This window comes from Phyllobates terribilis, unplaced genomic scaffold, assembly GCF_046119375.1.
Source record: "Phyllobates terribilis strain yellow unplaced genomic scaffold, ASM4611937v1 Scaffold_2__4_contigs__length_985480577, whole genome shotgun sequence".
NCBI classification, from domain to species: domain Eukaryota; kingdom Metazoa; phylum Chordata; class Amphibia; order Anura; family Dendrobatidae; genus Phyllobates; species Phyllobates terribilis.
In genome coordinates, this window is record NW_027362762.1 from 206504869 (window position 1) to 206528240 (window position 23372).

Here is a 23372-nt window from a genome sequence, read left to right on the forward strand (position 1 = left end):
TAACAATTTTAAGACCAAGGCCATTAGAGACCTACATGCAGAAAATATCACCTTTTGGAAGGACGCTTTCTCTTTCTCGGTCTAAGAATTTTTTAAAAGGTAAAATATTGTGTGGATTTGATCTAAACTGGATGCAATACAATGTGGGTCCATGACATCCATGTCACTACGCATGGTTTCCAGCAATGAGCATAGGGTTGGTTGTTTGGGGCTTTTATCTTTTTACCTGGGCCTGGCAGAAACAGCAATGACATTATCTTTGTTATCTAGCATTTCTCTGCTATACAGCTATCATTACAGACAACCACATTTTTATGTTATGGCTACACAGGACATCTGAAGCTAGAATATGATCAGAAGTATTGAGTCCTAGGAGTAAAGTTATTTAATATTGGAAAGTTGAAATTACATCAGTTTTCCATCACTTCTCAAACTTTGAAAGGGGCGGTTTAAAAAAAAACAACGTAATATGATGAATAAAAAGCATTATTTACCACTCCTGTTTCCCTCTTCTCTATTGTATTTTGCCGTCATCAAAAGTGATGAAGTCCCATCCATTTGGTCACCCGAAAGCTGAAGCCACGGATTAGGTCCAGGGTCAGGTGATTGAACAGATGCGATGTGATCACTTCTGGACCCAGGACATAGAGAGACATGACTGGACTAGTAAGAATGCTTCTTTCGTTTATAACAGTCCCTACCCACTTACAAAGTATACAAAATATATTTTCATTACACTCATAGCTGTCTTTTTTTCTTTCTTCATAAATCTCTGGTTTTAGTAAAGTTACAGCACAAAAATTTGGAACATCCTATACTTTAAAAACACATTTCAATTAAATTATTTAAGTACACAATGCAATTCGGTATCAGGTCAACAACAGGGCAAGAGAAATCATTACTTGGTCTAAATGTCTGTCCTTCATCAGATCATATTCATGCTGTAAAGTATGCTGGAAAAGTGTCCAGATGATGTGCTCCAGTTCTAGATGGTCGGGTAAGAGATTGGCGCAGAGGCTGTTCAGCCGGAGATATGCCAAACGGTACACTGAGCAACACAAGGAGTAATGGAAGGGAGTTTGATTAGCTTATTACATGTTATTTAAAATCCTACATGACAATTACAAGTCATCATATGCAAAACAGGTTATCATGAATAGTCGCACAGGGCAGAATTTCCCAAGATTACAACTAGAACAATTATGAACAGATCAGTATCAGCTTGTTTAGTTCGGGTTCCTTTTTTTATTTTACCTTTTTTATAAAAAACGGAAAGTGAGGTTGACCTCTGCTGAGGCTGGGAAGCATGTGGGCCCTGACCATTTATACTGGATGTTATGTGCACACTGGGGGCAGCACACTGGTGCAGATTTCGTGAAGGTGATAGGTAGCTGAAAATAGAAGAACACCTATTAGTTCATCAGTATTCACAAAACAATATATTTTGTACAATGTTACAAGCCCCTACATAACAAATGTTTTGATCACTGTTTTGGAAAGTGCCATCTAGGTGACATCGTTACACGTGAAAAAGTATACGAGCCAGTGATGAGTCAATTCAAGGTAATAAATATGGACAGATGACTAATCTATTAAGTACAGACAGAATGATCTAGGCATAAATTATATCAAAAAGTGTAGCGCATGAAAAGAACTGTTGGAAGGTATGCAGAAATTTCTTATTGCTAGTTTACACTTATAAATTAATGCAATTTTAACACTTATTAGTGTATATACTGCAGGGCACCACCTAAAAGATTCCTATGAAAGCCAGAGATTGGAATATACTTTTAAAGGGATATTCTCAAGTTGGTATCTTCAGGAGCCCACCACTCAACTACCAGCTTACTGCTCTGTTGAGAGCGATGAGCTCCTGAAGATGGACAGTTCAGACCAGTGGCATAGTCACATCACTGGTCTGAAAGGTGCGCTCCCCAGGCAGGAAGCAGGGGCAGATTTGTTTCTGCAACATGGGAGACGTGCAGGGAACTAAGGCTGTCAGGATCCAATGATCCTGCCAACTTTAGAGCGAGGCAAGCAAGCTGTAAGGCATAGAGTCTGTCCGAGCCATCCTTACCAAGGTAACTGGCCAGGCTGAAACTGAGGGTCGCCAGTAACCTACACAAAGAAGCAATACACTATAAAATTAAAAATCCCTCCATTCTTGAGAACAGAGACTATTTTTAGAAGGGGTAAAATGCAAAGTTGCTTGTTTTTACAAACAGAAACAAATTTTACCCATTTATAAACTTGAGTCAACCCCATTAAGTTGTCTAACACATAACCACAGGTGGAGCAAGAACGCTAAAACACAATTTTATTCATGAAGCTGGAACTGAACCACTTTATGATTGTTACAAGTTCTTGGTTCAGATCTCAGAATAATAGGGAAATCTAATTGAGTAGCTATTCAATACTTACAGATCTGCTGCAGTAGGATGGTGTTGTGACGGCTGCTGTAACAGGCTTGTTGATTCCTGGTGATCTGCTCCCTCCCGATCTTTACTTTGTCTGATTAAATCAAACAAAGGTGAATCCTTGAAGATAAAAAGAAATAAAAAAAGATTAATGTCCCTATAAAAACATTCCAATACATGTTACCGTATAAAAATAATATCTTGGGTGTCTGTCTAGAATTGCAGAGGTGCTGGTGGCAGCAGACCCAGATTAGCTCTGTCATTGACTCACGATAGAGACCGGCCTTCCCCCGTAATAGAGGCTCCTAGGGATGCTGCAGTTACAGTGGAATAAATGCACAATAAAGGAAAATAGATAATGTCCTAACAAATCTTTTATAATCTCTTAGGGGAAGTGTGTAAAAGTAAATAAAATTAAAACATGTATAACATATATTATGGACTAAAAATAAATAAAAATCCTTCATATTAAACAAGCACATGACTATAATAGCCTGAAGAATTTATCCATAAGGTTATTTAGTTAGTATAAAACAAAAATCTAAATAAAGTATTTTTGTGACACAATTAGAGAACAAAAAGCATTAGTGAATTAATAATTTATATAACACAAAAATCACACAAAAATAATAATTTTTTTCCTGCACAAAATAAGACCTTACAAAGCCAGGGCAGTGGGAAAAAAAAAAGTTATTGCTACAGAAATGTGGAGAGACAAAAGCGGGAAAAAAACATGGCCGGTCACTAAAACATTCCTGTCATTTCAGGTAACTTTTCAGAATAACCTTTTGCAAACATGTGCACATGAGGAATATCACCTCCTCTGGGCATTACATGGTTTGTATCTTGCATCTTTCACCAGCTTTCCCCTCTGCAGGCTACCTACTGCTGGGGTCACATTAGAGTGTTTTATCGCATATCACTCGGCCGTGTTATACGCTTGTGTGACTACAGCATAACGGTCAGTTCTCTCTACTTTGTGGGTAGAGACTACCTGGCAATGTTGACTCATATACACAGAAAAAGAGGGATTCCTGCTTCTTTGCCTGTAGCACACAATCAGAAGCTGTAGCAGGAAGGACAGTGTGCAACAGAGTTGAGCAGTGTAGCTGTGAAACCACCACTTGGGTGAGCTAAATTGCTTGATAGAGAATAAGGATGTTTTTCTGTCTGTTTCTGCAACTCCTCCTTTACCCAACTCCTCCTTTCCTCAAAGAATAAAAGGAAGGGTAACCTGACACCTCATAGTGTTGGCAGTCCATTTTGTTTTGACTAAGATGGATTTGAGCAGTTTTTTAGAGTGGAGAGTGAGTTCAGTAAAAAGAGCTGATAATTGGAGAAATAAACAGAGAACTTTCATTAGACACATTACAAAGGTTTAATACGGACTTGTTCTGTTAATTTATGCAAAGTTTGTTGAAATGACATTGACCAATTAAGGCCTGTTTAGTCCTAGGCATTAATGGGATGAAGAGAACAACCAAACCCCACATGAAAACATATGGCTGGTTGAATATCTATCTATACAGCACTACATAAAAAGAAAATGAAGAAGAAATATAAAAGAAAAAAAATCTTGTACAATGAAAAACATATTTGGTCACCAGGTGTTAGCCTTTTAAACTGAGGAAAACATTTCTAAATATGATACAAGTACTTTTGATTTAGAAGTACAATGATCGTATTTTATACCAGTAAAGTCACAGAATATTATTATTTGTTGAACACAATCTAATCAAACAAATATATTGGCGAATTGAATCAAGTTGAGGAAAATTGATAACTACTAAATGGAAACACATTTTTATAAAATAAAAAGTAAGACTGTGAACCTAGTGTTATAGGAAATATTTGATGAAAACTTTCAGAAGAGTTCAACGTGAAGTAAGCCAAATCTGAACAAGAAAATCATTAAGCCTGACCTGCTAGAGGTGGGAACATTTTAGCACTTGTAAAGGAACATAAAATAAACCTTTCTTTGTTTACTTGGAAGTCGATTATTTTTTAAGTCATTTATGATGTTATTCTCCCTGACCTGGGCTCGTGTAAGCTCAGTGACCATAAATGAGGCATTTGCTGGCAGATTGAGCCAACTTTGGAAGGTTTTGGAGACAATCAAATATCTATGAATGGCTGATTCACTTGCTTATATTAGTAGACACCCTAGTTGGACTTTGGTATTGATGGCCTAAACCCTAAGGATGAGCAATTAATATCAGATTGGAGGGGGTCTGACTCCTAGAAAGAGGTACCAGGCTGTGCCTGGTACTGCAGCTCTCTCCACTAAGGTGAATGGGGCTCAGCAGTCACTTCAAAATGTGAGAACCATACCCTTGCATAGATTTTTAAAACATTTATGGCAATGTGTTTTTTTTTCATATCCCAACCTTTCAATTTTCACACTGGCCACTAGGACTCATTGGAAGAATTTCATCATTACATTTTTGCTAAAATTGCATTAAAAAGTCAGAAAATTTTGGCGCAACTGCAGCTCAGAGTTGCGCAAAAAGTTGTGACTATTGGCATTATTACAATAAAGCTAGGGTGGCACGGGGGCGCGGCAGCACAGCTCAGCTAATTCATGACGAGCTATAGGGTTCCCTATGCCAGAAATCTCACTTCATACCCTGACTGGAGTAAGACTTCTGGCATGGTGCACCTCTTCATGTATCAGGAGCATCTAACTGCACCAAACCCCCTCATCAAGACTAGTGAGAAAATAACCAGTCTTGATGAATCGGGGCAATACTTCCTGTCCTTTCAGGAAGAGTTTTCAGCGAGACTTCTTATCATTATGCCAGTATTTTATATCAGTATTTGTGAGCCAAAATGAGAACGTGTAACAATCAGAGGAAAAGTAGAATAGAAACACGTCACCACTTCTGTATTTATCACCCACTCCTTGTTTAGGCTTACAAATACTGATGTAAAATACTGACCAAATACTGAACATGTGAGCGTGACCTTAGAGGCAGGATTACACACCACTGTACACAGCTGATAACACAGGATCCACCATTGACAATACGCAATGTCACAGCTGAACCTGCTCCCCCCTCTATAATTTGCACAGGCTCATTAGATGCTTCAATACAAAGGATAGGGTCAGGTTGATTGATTGTGGCTAATGTATATGTGTTGCTCATGAAGCAAGAGGAACTTTAGTCTAAAAAAGCCCCTGTGGCCAGTGTGAAAATTGCAAGATTTTTTTTATTCTTTAATAAAGACTGATATAGCAAAAACAAACAAAAAACCCATAAAAATAAATTTAATAAGAAAAAAATAATATAAACAATAGTTCTGTTTTTTTATGATAGCTTCCCGTTAATTCAATATTTATAGGCAGCCACAGCTACTATTACATGGCATGTGTTTACAGTAACAATATAGTCTCTTTCGCCCCTGCAGGTTGGTGTGGCTTTTGGACTATAGTCTCACTATAAAACAACGGTAACGCTAGTATATGAGCAGTCAGCTGCTGGGTGGCAAAACTGAGGAATAAAACATTATTAACTGTTATAGAAAATCAACAAAAGTGAAAACAGGCTGGGGGTGAAGGGGTTAATATCAACATACATAACACATATCCAATTTAGTCCTAAGCATACTGCCAAATATAAAAATGACTAGGTATCATATAACATGCTGTACTGACTCACTAATATGTCTCACCAACAATATGAGGAGCTTTGTAGGCTATGGTGTCCACTTCTATACATGTGACGAGAGGCACAAGAAGCAAGAAAGGGGACAGCTGGGCCGTGGACTACAATGCTAATATGTACCTCACTTAAATATACCTATATATATTTTTTCGCTTATGGTAATTTTACTTCTACTTTTTTTATTTGGATATAAATATATATGGAAATTTGTTTTCAATTCAGAATGTTAAATCTGGTATCGAAAAATCACGGTTGCCATTTCAGTCATCCTAAACAAAAAGATAAATTGTTTTGAAGTGCAAACTATACATACCCATGGAAACACACCACAATGCTATGATACATTTAAACAAAATGTATCTTTGCAAAGGGCACAGAAAAAAAGTCCTTTGTTCACCCTTGAACACTTTTTTTTTATATAGTTCATACAAAATACAGCAGCATACCTTGTAAAAACATTATTAACACATAATATAAACATAGGATTAGATACACAGCTCAGAAGACTATCACACATGATAGGATAAGATACATGAAGACTTTATTGCACATGATGAGATTAGATGCATGGTTTAGCATCACACGATAGGATTAACATACAAGGCTTTGCTCAGTCAGTGTAAAGCCTCATTCAGATGTATGTAATGCATGGACGTCTGAATGAGGCTTTACTGTACATCAGAACAGATGACTTTGTGACCTCTGCTCACCGCCGCTGTCCTGGTGGCTCTTCTCAATGTCCTGGACCTCCCATCACTGTTCGCTGGTGACCACTGCGAGAGCGGTGACAGGTAGAAATTGTAGTTCAGAGCATAGGTCTGGGCTACAATAAAATGGTACCGGGCTCCCTCCCACAGATGTGAACTGAACAGGCCATGGGGCGTGCTCAATAAACAACTGAGGCAGCCACGGTATAAGAGATATGGTCAGACACCGACTACAGTCTCCTATGCCCAAAAGTTGCTATATTTGCGGTGTCTTAACGGTCTTGCTCAGACACATACACATCAGCAAATAAAAATGGCAACCCCCAGCAGATGCATAAAAATTTAACTAACGCATTATATTGAATTCTGTTTTAATAATAACTGATAGTATAATCAATAATTATTAATACAAAAATAAAAACTGTGACACATTTCCTTTAAGATGGGTTTGATTACTTTGAAAGAGATCACAGGAATAGAGACCTTACGCGTTACGCCATCCAACCATGACTTCCTCAGAGATTTTCCCTGTTTTTCCCTCCTTTTATTGAGATCACAGGAATAGAGACCCGATGCGTTACGCCATCCAACCATGGCTTCCTCAGGGGCATACTCCTCCCTCTGTGTGGACAATAGTGGTCTGTATTACCGTATTTTTCGGACCATATGACGCACCCCAAATTTTGGGGTGGAAAACAAGAAAAAAAAAATGTTTTATAAGATGGGGGTCTGTCTTATAGTCTGAATAGGTATCTTACCTGGGGGGGTTGAGCGGGGGTCACAGGAGGCAGGGTCCTGCAGGAAGCTGGCGGAAGTGGAGGAATGCTGCAGACGTGAGAAGCCAGTGCTCCAGCAGCAGGGAGTTGCAGTGGTGGTGAAGCAGGATCGCAGGGCCCTTCGTTCCCTCTCTCAGGAACCCAGCGGCTGCAGCAGAAGTGAGATGCTGCGGGGCCGGTGCCAGTGTCTGGCTGTTGGCTGGAGCCTGTGTCTGGGGGCCGGTGTCTTTCTGTGAGCGGCGTGGCAGAGCAGCGTGAGCGGCTTCCGGTGCCCGCGTCCATCTTCCTGAAGCTGTGATCTACAGGAAAATGGCCACCGGCATGGCAGAGAGCATGCGCCTGCGGCCATTTTCCTGTTGATCACAGCTTTAGGAAAATGGCCGCGGCCACCGGAAAGCCGCTCATGCAGCTCTGCCTCACAGCCAGACACCGGCCCCCAGCCAGATACAAGTCTGCCTCACCTCTTCTTCTGCTGCTGCCTTCCTGATGGAGGGAGGGAACAGAGGGCCCTGCGATCCTGTTCCACCACCACCGCACCACCTGCAAGTTAAGTTTGGACCACAGGATGCACCCCCCCCATTTTCCTGTTGGTGAGAGTACGTCTTATGGTCCGAAAAATATGGTATATGTCTCTTTTTCTTAACCTTTAAAGGGGTTTTCCCTGTTTTTCCCTCCTTTTATTGATCTAATATAGAATCACCTTTGACATGTCTGTGTGTCTTGGATAGAGATAAGGGATCCCCTTTGGGGTTATCATGACAATTATTGGCTTAGATTGATTATTTTGATAAATGTACAGTACAGACCAAAAGTTTGGACACACCTTCTCATTTAAAGAAATTTCTGTATTTTCATGACTTTGAAAATTGTACATTCACACTGAAGGCATCAAAACTATGAATTAACACATGTGGAATTATATACTTAACAAAAAAGTGTGAAACAACTGAAAATATGTCTTATATTCTAGGTTCTTCAAAGTAGCCACCTTTTGCTTTGATGACTGCTTTGCACACTCTTGGCATTCTCTTGATGAGCTTCAAGTGGTAGTCACCGGAAATGGTTTTCACTTCACAGGTGTGCCCTGTCAGGTTTAATAAGTGGGATTTCTTGCCTTATAAATGGGGTTGGGACCATCAGTTGTGTTGTGCAGAAGTCAGGTGGATACACAGCTGATAGTCCTACTGAATAGACTGTTAGAATTTGCATTATGGGAAGAAAAAAGCAGCTAAGTAAAGAAAAACGAGTGGCCATCATTACTTTAAGAAATGAAGGTCAGTCAGTCCGAAAAATTGGGAAAACTTTGAAAGTGTCCCCAAGTGCAGTTGCAAAAACCATCAAGCGCTACAAAGAAACTGGCTCACATGAGGATCGCCCCAGGAAAGGAAGACCAAGAGTCACCTCTGCTTCTGAGAATAAGTTTATCTGAGTCACCAGCCTCAGAAATCTCAGGTTAACAGCAGCTCAGATTAGAGACCAGGTCAATGGCACACAGAGTTCTAGCAGCAGACACATCTCTACAACAACTGTTAAGAGGAGACTTTGTGCAGCAGGCCTTCATGGTAAAATAGCTGCTAGGAAACCACTCCTAAGGACAGGCAACAAGCAGAAGAGACTTGTTTGGGCTAAAGAACACAAGGAATGGACATTAGAGCAGTGGAAATCTGTACTTTGGTCTGATGAGTCCAAATTTGAGAACTTTGGTTCCAACCACCGTGTCTTTGTACGACACAGAAAAGGTGAACGGATGGACTCTACATGCCTGGTTCCCACCGTGAAGCATGGAGGAGGAGGTGTGATGGTGTGGGGGTGCTTTGCTGGTGACACTGTTGGGGATTTATTCAAAATTGAAGGCATACTGAACCAGCATGGCTACCACAGCATCTTGCAGTGGCATGCTATTCCATCCGGTTTGCGTTTAGTTTGACCATCATTTATTTTTCAACAGGACAATGACCCCAAACACACCTCCAGGCTGTGTAAGGGCTATTTAACCAAGAAGGAGAGTGATGGGGTACTACGCCAGATGACCTGGCCTCCACAGTCACCAGACCTGAACCCAATCGAGATGGTTTGGGGTGAGCTGGACCGCAGAGTGAAGGCAAAAGGGCCAACAAGTGCTAAGCATCTCTGGGAACTCCTTCAAGATTGTTGGAAGACCATTTCCGGTGACTACCTCTTGAAGCTCATCAAGAGAATGCCAAGAGTGTGCAAAGCAGTCATCAAAGCAAAAGGTGGCTAGTTTAAAGAACCTAGAATATAAGACATATTTTCAGTTGTTTCACACTTTTTTGTTAAGTATATAATTCCACATGTGTTAATTCATAGTTTTGATGCCTTCAGTGTGAATGTACAATTTTCAAAGTCATGAAAATACAGAAAAATCTTTAAATGAGGTGTGTCCAAACATTTGGTCTGTATTGTATATTTATTCAGACTCACTAGATCTATCCATATTTGTCCACTTATAATAATGACTTACATATTGTTATACATGTGGTGTCTCAAGGGGGTCATCTGCTGTTTCTTTGTTTTTAAGTATGTTTTAAATTTGTGGCATCTGTTTGGTGTTCCTAATAAAGTTTATATCTTTTTTCTATACTGTAATTTGATACATTGCTTATTTGGATTACGTGGTGCCCACATCCTTGGATTCAGCTTCTCTTTGACTACATTACGCTGATCTCAGATGAGGTAGTAAAAACCTGCTGACAGATTCCCTTTAAGCACCTGCCCACTGCTCTAACTTCCATGTAAACTGAACAATAATATTGGTAAATAAACCCAATAAGCTACAAGTATTCACTGGCTTCAGTCCCGTGCAGTTTATATATATTTTGCTCATTTGCTAACATACATTAATTACATATACAAAAATGCTTTCCATGTTTTGCATTTACCAACAGAAATATCTGCAGGCTGGACTGGAGACTATAACATCAGTGTATGTCACTGGTGCATGACTACTTCCTGCAATCAGTATTCATTTTCCCAGCCATGGTTGTATTGATGTCAATAAATGTTTTGTCGTGAACAGACACGCTTCAGTTTTCTCAAGTTAATTTTGCGGAAGGTGAAAAGAATAGATAGCATGCCAGAAAAAAAGAACAGTGTATTGCATAACTTTCTAGTTCCTTATCTTATACAGAAGTAGTCCATGGTATATTACAGAAAGTAACAACATATCACCATTGTAGTGAGAGGAAAGACAACAGATCTAATGCTAGTAACTAAAATTGAAAAGATACACATTTCTTCTATACAATGGCGCAAGATTTATAGTCTGTACAATAACTAAAGGAATGCAATGAACTGGAACCACACTTGGAGTTTGATTTACTTGGAGTTATATTCTGTTGTTGAAGTGTTCCCTTTATTTTTTTTTGAGCAGTGTATTATCTTCCCAATCATTTACTGATCCCGTGGCAAAGCTAGACTGGTCCTCCATTGGCCTCTGTATCCTGGCTTACTATTAGTGTTGTGTAGACAAGTGACAACCACAGCAGTCACATGTGATGACACATGATTGCTGTAGATTATACATCTCAAACTTTGGCCCACAAGGTGGTTATATTGAGCCCCTGACACCAGCCAGAACCGCCACCCCTATGTGGGACCATTATTTTGTATGGAGGACTATGTGGCTCCCATTATACTGTATGGAGGACTATGTGGGGCCCATTATTCTGTATGGAGGACTATATGGGGTCCATTGTAATGTACACTGGTTGGCCTGCAACTTTGTGCAAGTTTTTCATTTTTGCCCTCTGTGGGTTTGAGTTTGACATCCCTGCAGTAGACAGTGTACAGAGACACCAGTGGGGGAATAGGCTAGCAGTACCGTTCAATCAACACGGAAGAGGAAGAATGGAGGCTTTTTCTCTTGTTTAGTGGCTTTTCCTTCGTTTTTCTTTTACTATACATTCTGCAGCCAATCTGATAATTGTGAATGGTACATGGCAATAAATAGCAAAATCACAAAGTCATTATTTTATTCTAGTTAAATACACACACACAATAGTGCAATTCAGGAATGTGGAAACATGGACTTTCCAATACGAAAAATGTATCTATATGTTGTAGGAAAGCCAGGTAGACTAGGGTCAAATCATAGCACTACAGGCCCTGTTACGTGCACCCGGATAGCTAGGACTAGAACCAGGCCATGTGCTCACTGGTCAGTCAGCAGGAAGAAGCTGTACAGAGTGGGTTGTGTTGAAGCTGGAGAGACAAGCCAGAATCTCTCTGAGAAGAGACTGCACAGGCCATGTGCACCAAATTGCAAGTATCACTGGTTGCTATGGACAATAGCGGTTTTGTGTGACCGAACTGGGACTAGCTCAGCCGTGTCTGTATCGCCTGGATCTGTATTGTTTAGCTAGCACCTGGACAAGTCTAGGGATTTTATGTTTATGGTTGGAAATAAACATTAGGGCTCGCTCACATTAGGGTATAAAAATATGTTGATGTTGCTCCTGAAAAGTTGGACGAGTGGCATCAATATGGTTCAACTTATGTCATGCGAGTGCAATTTTTTTTCCTCACATAGTGTCCGTATGACATGCATATGCAATGTGTTTTTAACATCACCTTTTACATGCCACGTGAAAGGCACTAAAGGGTGCAAATTTATTATATGTGGCTTGTGACATTAAATATCTATCTATCTATATATATTTTCATTCTATCATATTCTGACAGTTGTTGGCTTTCCTTTGAGATGTGTGCATATAAATCGGGCAACATATGCATGGTCCGCATGCCGTTTAATTTTTTTCTCGGACGCATTGACTTGCATTGGTGAGTGAGATCCAATTCTCATATCCACTCGCAACATGCTGTGATTTTTTCCTCAGTCCGATTTGAGCTGAGAAAAAAGATGAGCAGGGAATCATTTAATAACATTGGTCAGAGAGCAGTACAAATTTTCTTGCATTGCACTCCTCTGTATTATACGCCAGTGTGAAGGAGCCCTTATTCAGTTTTTGAAATAAAAGCTCAGTATTCCAAGCGGCTACCCGAGAGCGTGATACCCTACAATATGCTCATGTATGAGAAAGCCAAATGCCACATACTGCAAAAACTAAAGAGGAATTTAGCAGAGGGACAAAGGGAATGCAGGTGAATGTCAGCTGACTGACATATATAACCTACAACACAAGAATACTGAACAGTGTGCAGTAACCCATGTGAGTCCAGATGTAGTGATGTCTTGTTTTATGCTCCATATGTGTCCATAGAGGAATGACTCCAGCAGAAATAAGGATGAGGTCATGAGCTGCTGTAGAGCGCCTGCTGTCTATTGTATTTGATGGCAGTTACACCACAAAGAAATATGTAACAGCCACATTTTCCTGTCAAATTTCAACACAGATCACTAAATAAGGCAAATTATGTGAAGTGGTTGGAGGAGATAACTTATCTGCACTGTATGAGTATAGAAAAGACATAGTCCATAGGTCATCAAGAAGTGATCTAAGTCTCTGCTTGTTATAGTCTAGCTGGTTTGTATCACAACATATCTGCTTCAGTTCACTGACCGATGTAAACTTTTCCCTTACAGGAATTAAGTGAATAAGGCTCTGTTCACATTACCATATTGGTAATGGTGATCCATTTTTTCGTAAATCAGAAATTTATTGATAGAGTAAGTTACAATAAATGTGAACTATGGAAAATTAAAAGATAATGCAACATTTCGAGGGTCGCAATTACATGAGCGTGTTCAAATATATGTCACTTATGATGTGATCCTTTTTTTATCATACAGTGATATTAATGAGACAGAATGCAACAAGAAGATTATAATTCTTTTCTTCCGCTACTAAGGCTGTGTACCCACGATGCGGATTTAATGCGTTTCCGCGGTGGCATTTCTGCCGCGAAAACTCATTAAAAACACTTGTTAAGTTGTCTGCCATGTTTCCCAATGATAATCCGCATGTGCTGTGCACATGCTGCGGAAATATCTGCTGCCGATTATCATTGCGAAAAAATCCGCAGCACTACCATTTCTTGTGCGTAATCGCGGTGAAATCGCCACCATTAACTTGCATTGAACCGCATAATATCCGCATGTATACAGGTATGCATGCGGAAGTTATGCGGCTCAATGCGCGGATGGTACCTGGGTCTGGAGAAGGAGACTCTCCTCCAGACCTGGATACCATTAGTAAAAAAAAGAATTAAAACGTAAAAAAATATATATATATTATATCTCCTCTCCGGTGATGTCATTTAGTCATGTGATGGCTACGCGACCACTTACGTCAGTGGTTGCGTGACCTGTCAGCTAGTGGCTAAACTAACCTGTTTAGTTCTGAATGTGATGTACTGCTGCATATACATTGGCATTTACGGATTGTAATCCACAGTGGTAGCTAGATGCTGACCAACAGCTCAAAAAAATCTTTATTTTTTTCTCCTTAAAATTGCAGCTCTACTCACAACATATGCCAGCTCTTCAATTCAAAGGTCAATACTGACAGTGAGTGGTGCAGGAAAGGCCTCAGTTGCCTTTCCTGACCAACTCCCCTGACTTGACTCCTCTTCAGCATCTTGTGCATTCTGGACTTTCATTCTGCATCACAAGTGGAGCTCTGCTCAAAGGATGTGCTAAGGAGTATTTTCAGGTTGGATGTTATCCTCCATTGAAGGGATAGGGTATAACTTTCTGATTACTGGGGTTCCAACCACTGGGAGCCCCACTGCTCCCAAGAACCAGGTGTGAATGTAATAGTGGTTGATTCTTTATGGGACTGTCAGAGACATATGAGCACTGGGCTTGACTGGTCTGTGGCACTCCAACTTGAATGACTAGGGCGGCAGTGCACATGATTAACATGCACACAGGGCTCTTCAGAGCCACAGCTCTTGGGATAGGTGGGGGCCCTAGCAGTCGGAACACCAGGTCCTGGGACTGTGGTACATCAGCTGCATATAGGGGTAGACACAGGAAAGCTCTCAGTCTTTAAATCTTCCACTGGTTTATTAAAGATACTGCATAAACCAGAGCAGGGTTAGCAAAATAAACAAGGCCTTCCTAACCTAACAAGAAAACAAAACATAACATATGGCACTGTCCGTGTTGCTGCGGGGATCCGCCTGCTCAGGAACCTACATATAAAGGTTCAGCTTTCCTTAACACAAACATCCAGCTCTCATCTCCAGACACACCAAATGCTGAATGAGCCAGAAGGCTGTGTATTTATCCTCTGGACTCCACTCTGGGATGGAGATATGTTGAACAGCCTCCCACCCACTCTACAGATGTTCAATCAAGCCATAGCACTAAACATGGCCGATTAATCCCTCTCAGCACTTAGTGCGCTGTAGCATTTTTCTAGATTCATATCACTGAAGCTAACAACCTCAGTGATGCATATCTCCCCTCCAGTACTTTGCCGGTGACTTTGTCACAAGACGTTATCTCATATCCCACAGATAGGGAATAGCTCCCAAGCTTGAGAATACCCCTTTAAGCACATTCTTTGAGTAGAGCTTTAAGGCTGTGTTAACGTTGGGAAAATAATGTACATACCCATAGGTCTTCATGCACCAGGCATATACCAACAGAGTGTAATATCGTCATCTGCTGGGAGGAATCTGTTTGCATGCAGGAAAAATAATGTATGCTCTATTAAAGCACAGCAAGCATCCAATATTTTCTCCCAAATGAAGTTAAAAAAAAATAAAATAATAATTAAAGCTTTAAAAGATATATATTTTGTTAGAGCTGTTTCTTTAAATAAATTAAGTGTTCCTACAATAGTAAAATCTTATCGTTATTCATTAGTTTTGTTGCCGTTATCTAATGCGAGAGTGGCACATTTCAAAACCACTTTACTTTCACTTTTGATGATATTAAATATGTAATAAAGTCCTACATAAACAAAACCAGTTTATGATCTATTGTTAATAGAAAAACCTTGATTTTCATTTAAATTCTGAGAAATGTAGAATAATGCAACTGTAGCTTGTCACGGTTTCACCATGATGGACAATAAGAAAACAAAATGAGCAAATCTCGAAAATGTCTACTAAGTAAAAATCCCTAAAATGGTTGTAAAAGACAAGAAAAAGTTTAGTTTTTTTTTTTGCAAGAAACAGAACCAATCTTCTGTACTTTTTTTTTTTCGAGTGAATGTGGCTGAGTATCAGACACAGCCAGTAGAAATAAGAGGTTCTGTTTTGGGAGAGGAACAGACATTACCTAATCTCAAAAGTCCTTTACACAGACCGACCGGTAGCATGATACTACCAGCGATCGGTAAACCTTCAACCAATCGGCGGTCGCTTACATGTCTGTTTCCACAGGACGATTCACCACCAAGAACGATAATTTTTTGGGGGCTGCACAAAAGACCATTTCACCTGATGTATGAGCATTCTGCTCGTTTTCAGCAATTGGCAGCCTGTTTACACTGTAAGATAATCGTGAAACGAGCATTTTTAACAAAGCTCGATCACGATTATCTTTCTGTGTACATCTATCTTAACCAGCCATGCGTGTTAATAAGGAGTCAAATGCATTAGACAAAAGTTGATGAAATCAAACAATTTCAATCATAACAAATGTTTATTTGGTAAAATTAAATAGCAAACAATCGTCTTGCGATCAATAACAAACCATCAGCTTCTGAAGGATTAAAAAATACAAACAGTATACCTCAAAAGTGAGTACACTCAAGTTTTTAAATATTTTATTATACCTTTTCGGGGGACAACACTGAAGATATGACACTTTGATGCAATGTAAAGTAGTCAGTGTATAGCTTGTATAACAATGTAATTTGGTGTGTAATCTAAATAATTTTGTGTAAAATTTGGTGTTATTGCTCTCTCACTCTCTCATAGTGGTCACTGGAAGTTCAATATGGTACCTCATAGCAAAGAAGTCTCGGAGAATCTGAAAAAAAGAATTGTTGCTCTACATAAAGATGGCCTAGGTTACAAGAATGTTGCCAACACCCTGAAACTGAGCTGAAGCACGGGGGCCAAGACCATACAGGTGTTTAACAATACAGGTTCCATTCAGAACAAGCCTCACCACGGTCGACCAAAGGAGTTGAGTGCACGTGCTCAGCGTCATATCCAGAGGTTGTCTTTTCAAAATAAACGTATGAGTGCTGCCAGCATTGCTGCAGAGGTTAAAAGGGTGTGTGGGGGGGGTCATCCTGTCAGTGCTCAGACCATATGCCGCACCGAGCATCAAATTGGTCTGCATGGCTTTTGTCCCAGAAGGAAGCCTCTTCTAAAGATGGTGCACAAGAAAGCCTACAAACATTTGCTGAAGACAAGCACGCTAAGGACATGGCTTACTGGAACCATGTCCTGTGGTCTGATGAGACCAAGACAAATTTATTTGGTTGACATGTTGTCAAGCGTTTTTCGGCAACCAGGTAAGGAGTACAAAGACAAGTGTGTCTTGCCTACAGTCAAGCATGGTGGTGGGAGTGTCATGGTTTTGGGCTGTATGAGTGCTACTGGCTGTGGAGAGCTACACAGTTCATTAATGGAACCATGAATGCCAACATGTACTGTAACATACTGAAGTAAAGCATGATCTCCATCCCTTTAGAAACTGGGCCGCACAGTAGTATTCCAACATAACGAACCCAAACACACCTCCAAGATGACCACGGCCTAACTAAAAAAACTGAGGGTAAAGGTGTTGGACTGGCCAAGCATGTTTCCAGCCCTAAGCCCTATTAAGCATTTGTGGGGAATCGTCAAATGGAAGGTGGAGGAGAGCAAGCTCTCCAAACTTCACCAGCTCTGTGATGTCTTCATGGAGGAGTGGAAGAGGATTCCAGTGGCAACCTGTGACGCTCTAGTGAATTCCATGCCCAAGACAGTTAAGGGAGTGCTTGAAAATAATGGTGACCCAACAAAATATTGACACTTTGAGCATAATTTGGCCATTTTCAATTAGGGGTGTACTCACTTTTATTGCCAGCGGTTTAGACATTAATGGCTGTGTGTTGAGTTATTTAGGGGGCACACCAAATTTACAGTGATATACAAACTGTACACTAATACTGTACATTGTATCAAAGTGTCATATCTTCAATGTTGTCCCATGAAAAGATATAATAAAATATTTACAAAAATGTGAGCGTGTACTCACTTTTGTGATATACTGTATGTCATTTGTTCCAAGACTATTGGACCCTTGTAACAAAGTGCAGGGGCTTGATTAAAATGTTCAAGGAACTGTAGTATCAGGCAAACCAGCCAAAAGTGGTCAGCAACAGAAACTCAGAATCTGTGTTTCCAACTTAGCAATGACATTAATAGGAAGAGTCTTTCAAGCAATTTTTAAACCAAGTTTTAGCGTGGATCAGCTTAAAAAAAAAAATCATAAAAAACTCCTAATATGGGACCCATAAAACTCTTTAGGACCTTACTGCATCTGCTGTATCTGTATACACTTCAGATTTTATACAAAGGCATACATAATCTTCAATTCTTGTAGTCCTTAAGCTCCAAAAATAGTAATCTCTGAGCTCTAATGAAACTCAAAGAGGATATATCTATTATAGAAGTCATGATTTGTGGATTGCAGGCTAGATCAAGTGATTCATGCGGTTATTTCCCCATAACTTATTTATAAACTAAGACCTGACTCCCATTATCGTCTGACGGAAATTTCACAACAGTTTAGTCCTTGAGGTTTGTTCACAGATCAGCAGCTTTGCATAATAAGAGTAAAATAATGTTAATCTTTTATATTAATGACACAAAACAGTGTATACTGAAGATTACGGGTGTTTGAGCATCTGCATTCAAGAACACTGATCAAATTGTCGATATGACTAACAGAAAAATAATTATCTACCTGGATATGTAAAAACATCTCTACCCATAAAAGTTATAGTATAAAAAGAGGTTTGTCACGTATAAATGCAGTTCTTATACTAACCATAACCTCATATACGTGCACAGCATTTCTGGTTACTACATTATAGCTTTATTGCTACCATACATACTCGTGTATAAGCAAACTTTTTCAGCACATTTTTTATGGTGAAAAAGCCCTCCTCGGCTTATACTTGAGTATATACAGGTGGGCCATTTATATGGATACACCTAAATTAAATGGGAATGGTTGGTGATATCAACTTCCTGTTTGTGGCACATTAGTATATGGGAGGGGGAAAACTTTTCCAGATGGGTGGTGACCATGGCGGCCATTTTGAAGTTGGACATTTTGGAAGAGGGTCACATGACACATCAAACTTATTGAGAATTTCATAAGAAAAACAATGGTGTGCTTGGTTTTAACGTAACTATTATTTCATGAGTTTTTTACAAGTTTATGACCACTTATAAAATGTGTTCAAAGTGCTGCCCATTGTGTTGGATTGTCAATGCAACCCTCTTCTCCCACTCTTGACACACTGATAGCAACACCGCAGAAGAAATGCCAGCACAGGCTTCCAGTATCCGTTGTTTCAGATGCTGCACATCTCGTATCTTGATGGTATGGTGTGGTATATGGGGTACAAAGATAGTGGGGCCATTCTTCATCAATGGAAACCTCAATGCCACTGGATATCGGAAATTGCTACATGATGAGGTGTTGCCCTCTTTATGCACTGAAGATGGCACGTTCCCTGAGTTTTTCCAACAAGATGGTGCACCACCACTGTAACATCCCTGGTGGCGTGCTGGCATGGCTTACCATCTCCCACCATGCAAGACCGCCAACTTACCTATCAGTCCAGGCTGCACACTTTGCTCCAGTACTTGCTGTGTGCATGTCTCTTGTCTGATTGCTTAGGGCGGCGGCGCGGTTACTGCCTGATTCTTAAAGTTACAGTGTGCACTCCTAATGCGTCCCCAGCCTATTGCTGTCAGTCACTGGATACTTAAACCCCCTTCACCCAGTAGGAGGTGCCTGAGCAACACTTTCTTTCAGTGTGTTCTGTGCATCGGAGTTGCCAGGTCCTGTCCTGTATCTTTTTTTTTCTTTTTTGCTAGTGTGAACATGCTCCTATTTTTTGCATGTCTACCATCTTAGACCTCAGTTCACATTGCCTGGTTTTTTGTCTTGTTTGCATTCTGTGCAATTTAAGGGTGTGGCATCCCCTTTGTTGAGCTGACTGGTATATATGTAGCTTACCACGGGCCTGGGTGGTCTGGAGTTGGGACCCGGTCCTATTTGTCTACCCTTTTATATGCATTGCTTCAACTTTGATATACAGTAAGGTTTTTAATATAGGCAGTATAGGTACCGTCCCAATTTAGGGTCACCTTGCCGCTGGTGGGACGGCTTGTATACTTTTTTTGATCAAAAATAGTTCACTAAGTACCCTATATTTATTATGCAACTTTGCTTTACATTTATATATAATGATGGTAGGGTATGAGATATATTTTTGTCTTTTGTCTTTTGTAGGTTTTGTTTCTTTTTTGCTAGTGTGAACATGCTCCTATTTTTTGCATGTCTACCATCTTAGACCTCAGTTCACATTGCCTGTTTTTTTTGTCTTGTTTGCATTCTGTGCAATTTAAGGGTGTGGCATCCCCTTTGTTGAGCTGACTGGTATATATGTAGCTTACCACGGGCCTGGGTGGTCTGGAGTTGGGACCCGGTCCTATTTGTCTACCCTTTTATATGCATTGCTTCAACTTTGATATACAGTAAGGTTTTTAATATAGGCAGTATAGGTACCGTCCCAATTTAGGGTCACCTTGCCGCTGGTGGGACGGCTTGTATACTTTTTTTGATCAAAAATAGTTCACTAAGTACCCTATATTTATTATGCAACTTTGCTTTACATTTATATATAATGATGGTAGGGTATGAGATATATTTTTGTCTTTTGTAGGTTTTGTTTCTTTTTTGCTAGTGTGAACATGCTCCTATTTTTTGCATGTCTACCATCTTAGACCTCAGTTCACATTGCCTGGTTTTTTGTCTTGTTTGCATTCTGTGCAATTTAAGGGTGTGGCATCCCCTTTGTTGAGCTGACTGGTATATATGTAGCTTACCACGGGCCTGGGTGGTCTGGAGTTGGGACCCGGTCCTATTTGTCTACCCTTTTATATGCATTACTTCAACTTTGATATACAGTAAGGTTTTTAATATAGGCAGTATAGGTACCGTCCCAATTTAGGGTCACCTTGCCGCTGGTGGGACGGCTTGTATACTTTTTTTGATCAAAAATAGTTCACTAAGTACCCTATATTTATTATGCAACTTTGCTTTACATTTATATATAATGATGGTAGGGTATGAGATATATTTTTGTCTTTTGTAGGTTTCCTGTCCTGTATCTTGTCTGTTTCCGCCACCCTGGGGGCTGTATACCCAGGCCTGTTACCTGTATCTGTGACTTTTAGTCTGTTCCGCCACCCTGGGGGCTGTATACCCAGGCCAGTTACCTGTATCTGTGACTTCTAGGCTGTTTCCGCTACCCTGGGGGCTGAGTTCCCAGGCTCGTTCCTGTATCTTGTTCCTGGTTCAGTTCCTGTCTGAACTGTGTCCTAGCCCGTTACCTGTTTGTCTCTATGTCCGTACCTGCCCTTTTCCTGCAGTGTCTGAACCTGCACCTAACTCCAACTCGTTGTCTCTAAACTTCTGTTTGTGAGTTCTGTGTCCACTAGCTACTTCATTGTAAGTACTGAGTATCTGTTTCTGCTTGTCCCGTCTCCCTGCCTCCGTATCTACCTCCTGTGGTCTAACTATCTTCCGGTGTTTCCCAGTCTGTTCCATGTGAACAGAGCCCTGTCCTGTCTGCCTGCACCTTCTGCTCTGCGGTTTCGCTCTGCTCTGTTCTGCCTCGCTTGTCCACCGCACCTGCGGTTTCGCTCTGCTCTGCTTGTCCACCGCACCTGCGGTTTCGCTCTGCTCTGCTTGTCCACCGCTCCTGCGGTTTCGCTCTGCTCTGCTTGTCCACCGCACCTGCGGTTTCGCTCTGCTCTGCTTGTCCACCGCACCTGCGGTTTCGCTGTGCTCTGCTTGTCCTCCGCGCCTGCGGTTCTGCTCTGCTTGTCCACTGCACCTGCGGCTCTGTTCCTGTATCCCAGTCTGTACTGGTCCCTATCCAGCCTGCGTTCCTACCTGCCAGTATCTGCCTGTCTGCATACCAGCCGTGCCTGCCAGTACCCGCCTGTCTGCATACCAGCCGTGCCTGCCAGTACCCGCCTGTCTGCATACCAGCCGTGCCTGCCAGTACCCGCCTGTCTGCATACCAGCCTTGCCTGCCACTACCCGCCTGTCTGCATACCAGCCGTGCCTGCCACTACCCGCCTGTCTGCATACCAGCCGTGCCTGCCACTACCCGCCTGTCTGCATACCAGCCGTGCCTGCCAGTACCGACCTGTCTGCATACCAGCCGTGCCTGCCCGTTCCTGCATTCCCCGGTGTGGGTCAACAGCTGTGACCAGGGTCTGACCTGGAGTAGCACCTGGGCCACCTCCCACGTCCCTCCTCAGACCACGGAGTCGGTTAAGCCGCCGTGTGTTCGTGGTCGGATCTGGCGAGGCCCCTAGTCACGCCCCTCCAGGCACTCCTCGGTTCGTGGCCCATTGGGACCACTAACCCCGCTCATGCCAGTCAGTCCGGGCGTGGGCCTAACAACCACATTATGGGTGTCAGGTCCGAGCATTCCTACATGAACAGTTTCCTGGAAAGTGGATTGGTCGTCGTGGGCCAGTTGAATGGCCACCAAGGTCTCCCGGTCTGACCCCCTTAGACTTTTATCTTTGGGGTCATCTGAAGGCAACTGTCTATGCTGTGAAGATATGTGAGATCCCACAGACCCAGCTAGATAGGACGGCTGAGCTGTAAATCACAATACCTCTGCCTCAGATTGGGAGTTAGAGCTGTCACTCACAATCCTGACAGTTCAGCCAGTCCTCAATATCATAGGGCAGCAGAGCTGTCATTCACAGCGTCCCTAGGACACGGTGAGTGGTGGAATCGTGACAAGATAACTTTAAATCATCATACATGATGACAATCAGTCATTAAAAAATATTCCTCAAGGTCTCAAAAAAAATGATCATCTTATGCCATCCAGCAGGAGAACAACAGAGCTCCATTATGTCATACACTTTCTGTAACCAGGGCAAAAAATACCAAAATCCTACACTTGACTAACGATGAAAAATTTTCTTTTTTAAAAAAAAGGTAAATTATAGCAGGGCTGTGGAGTCGGTAAGCCACGGTTGCGACTCCGACTCCTGGATTTTATCAGGTTCCGACTCCGGCTCCTTCATAAATTGCCAATTCGTAACAATAAATTTACTGTTGTAAAATATTAACATCGTGCTTATTCAGTTTCTCACCATCATATAAGTAATCAGACCACTTAGAGCAAAAACTATATTTATTAGAATACAATTAGAATATAGCAAATAACTTTTATAAACTTTTCTAAACTCTTGTAAGTAAATATGCAATAAACACGGTTATGCAGTTAATAAGAAGAAATCTATAATTTGTCCTCAGAAAAAGTATTGCCTCTGTCAGATCCTCCTTCATGGATGCCCTCAAATCTGAGCTAATTATTTTGAGAGCAGAGAACAACCTCTATACACTAACTTGGGTTGGTGGCAAAGCAGTAACCACTCGGGCAACATCTCTGACAATGTCAGGATACAGAGGAATCGCTTGTTGCACTGTTATTTTTGATGAACGGTCAAATTTCTCAATTTCTTTTAGTGCACATGAAAAATTCTGCTGAAATGTACTGGCTGTGTTCTTTGATGGGGATGACTCTTCTTCTATGCGGGAACGCTTTGCACGGTCCTTGTGTTCCAAATATTTTTCGAAATTAAATTCTTCATCAGTTG

General features: G+C 41.1%; 1 protein-coding gene across 1 annotated transcript in view; it reads right to left on the reverse strand.

Annotated features, from left to right (window-relative positions):
- The window catches only part of RB1 (RB transcriptional corepressor 1), a 282945-nt gene that overhangs the window by 27796 nt on the left and 231777 nt on the right, over positions 1–23372 (reverse strand). Inside the window, exons 18-20 of the mRNA XM_073663829.1 lie at positions 2422–2537; positions 1255–1391; positions 903–1048 (exon numbers count right to left, since the gene is read on the reverse strand). Of these exons, the coding sequence (XP_073519930.1) occupies positions 903–1048; positions 1255–1391; positions 2422–2537 (399 nt within the window). The remainder of the gene's footprint in view (positions 1–902; positions 1049–1254; positions 1392–2421; positions 2538–23372) is intronic.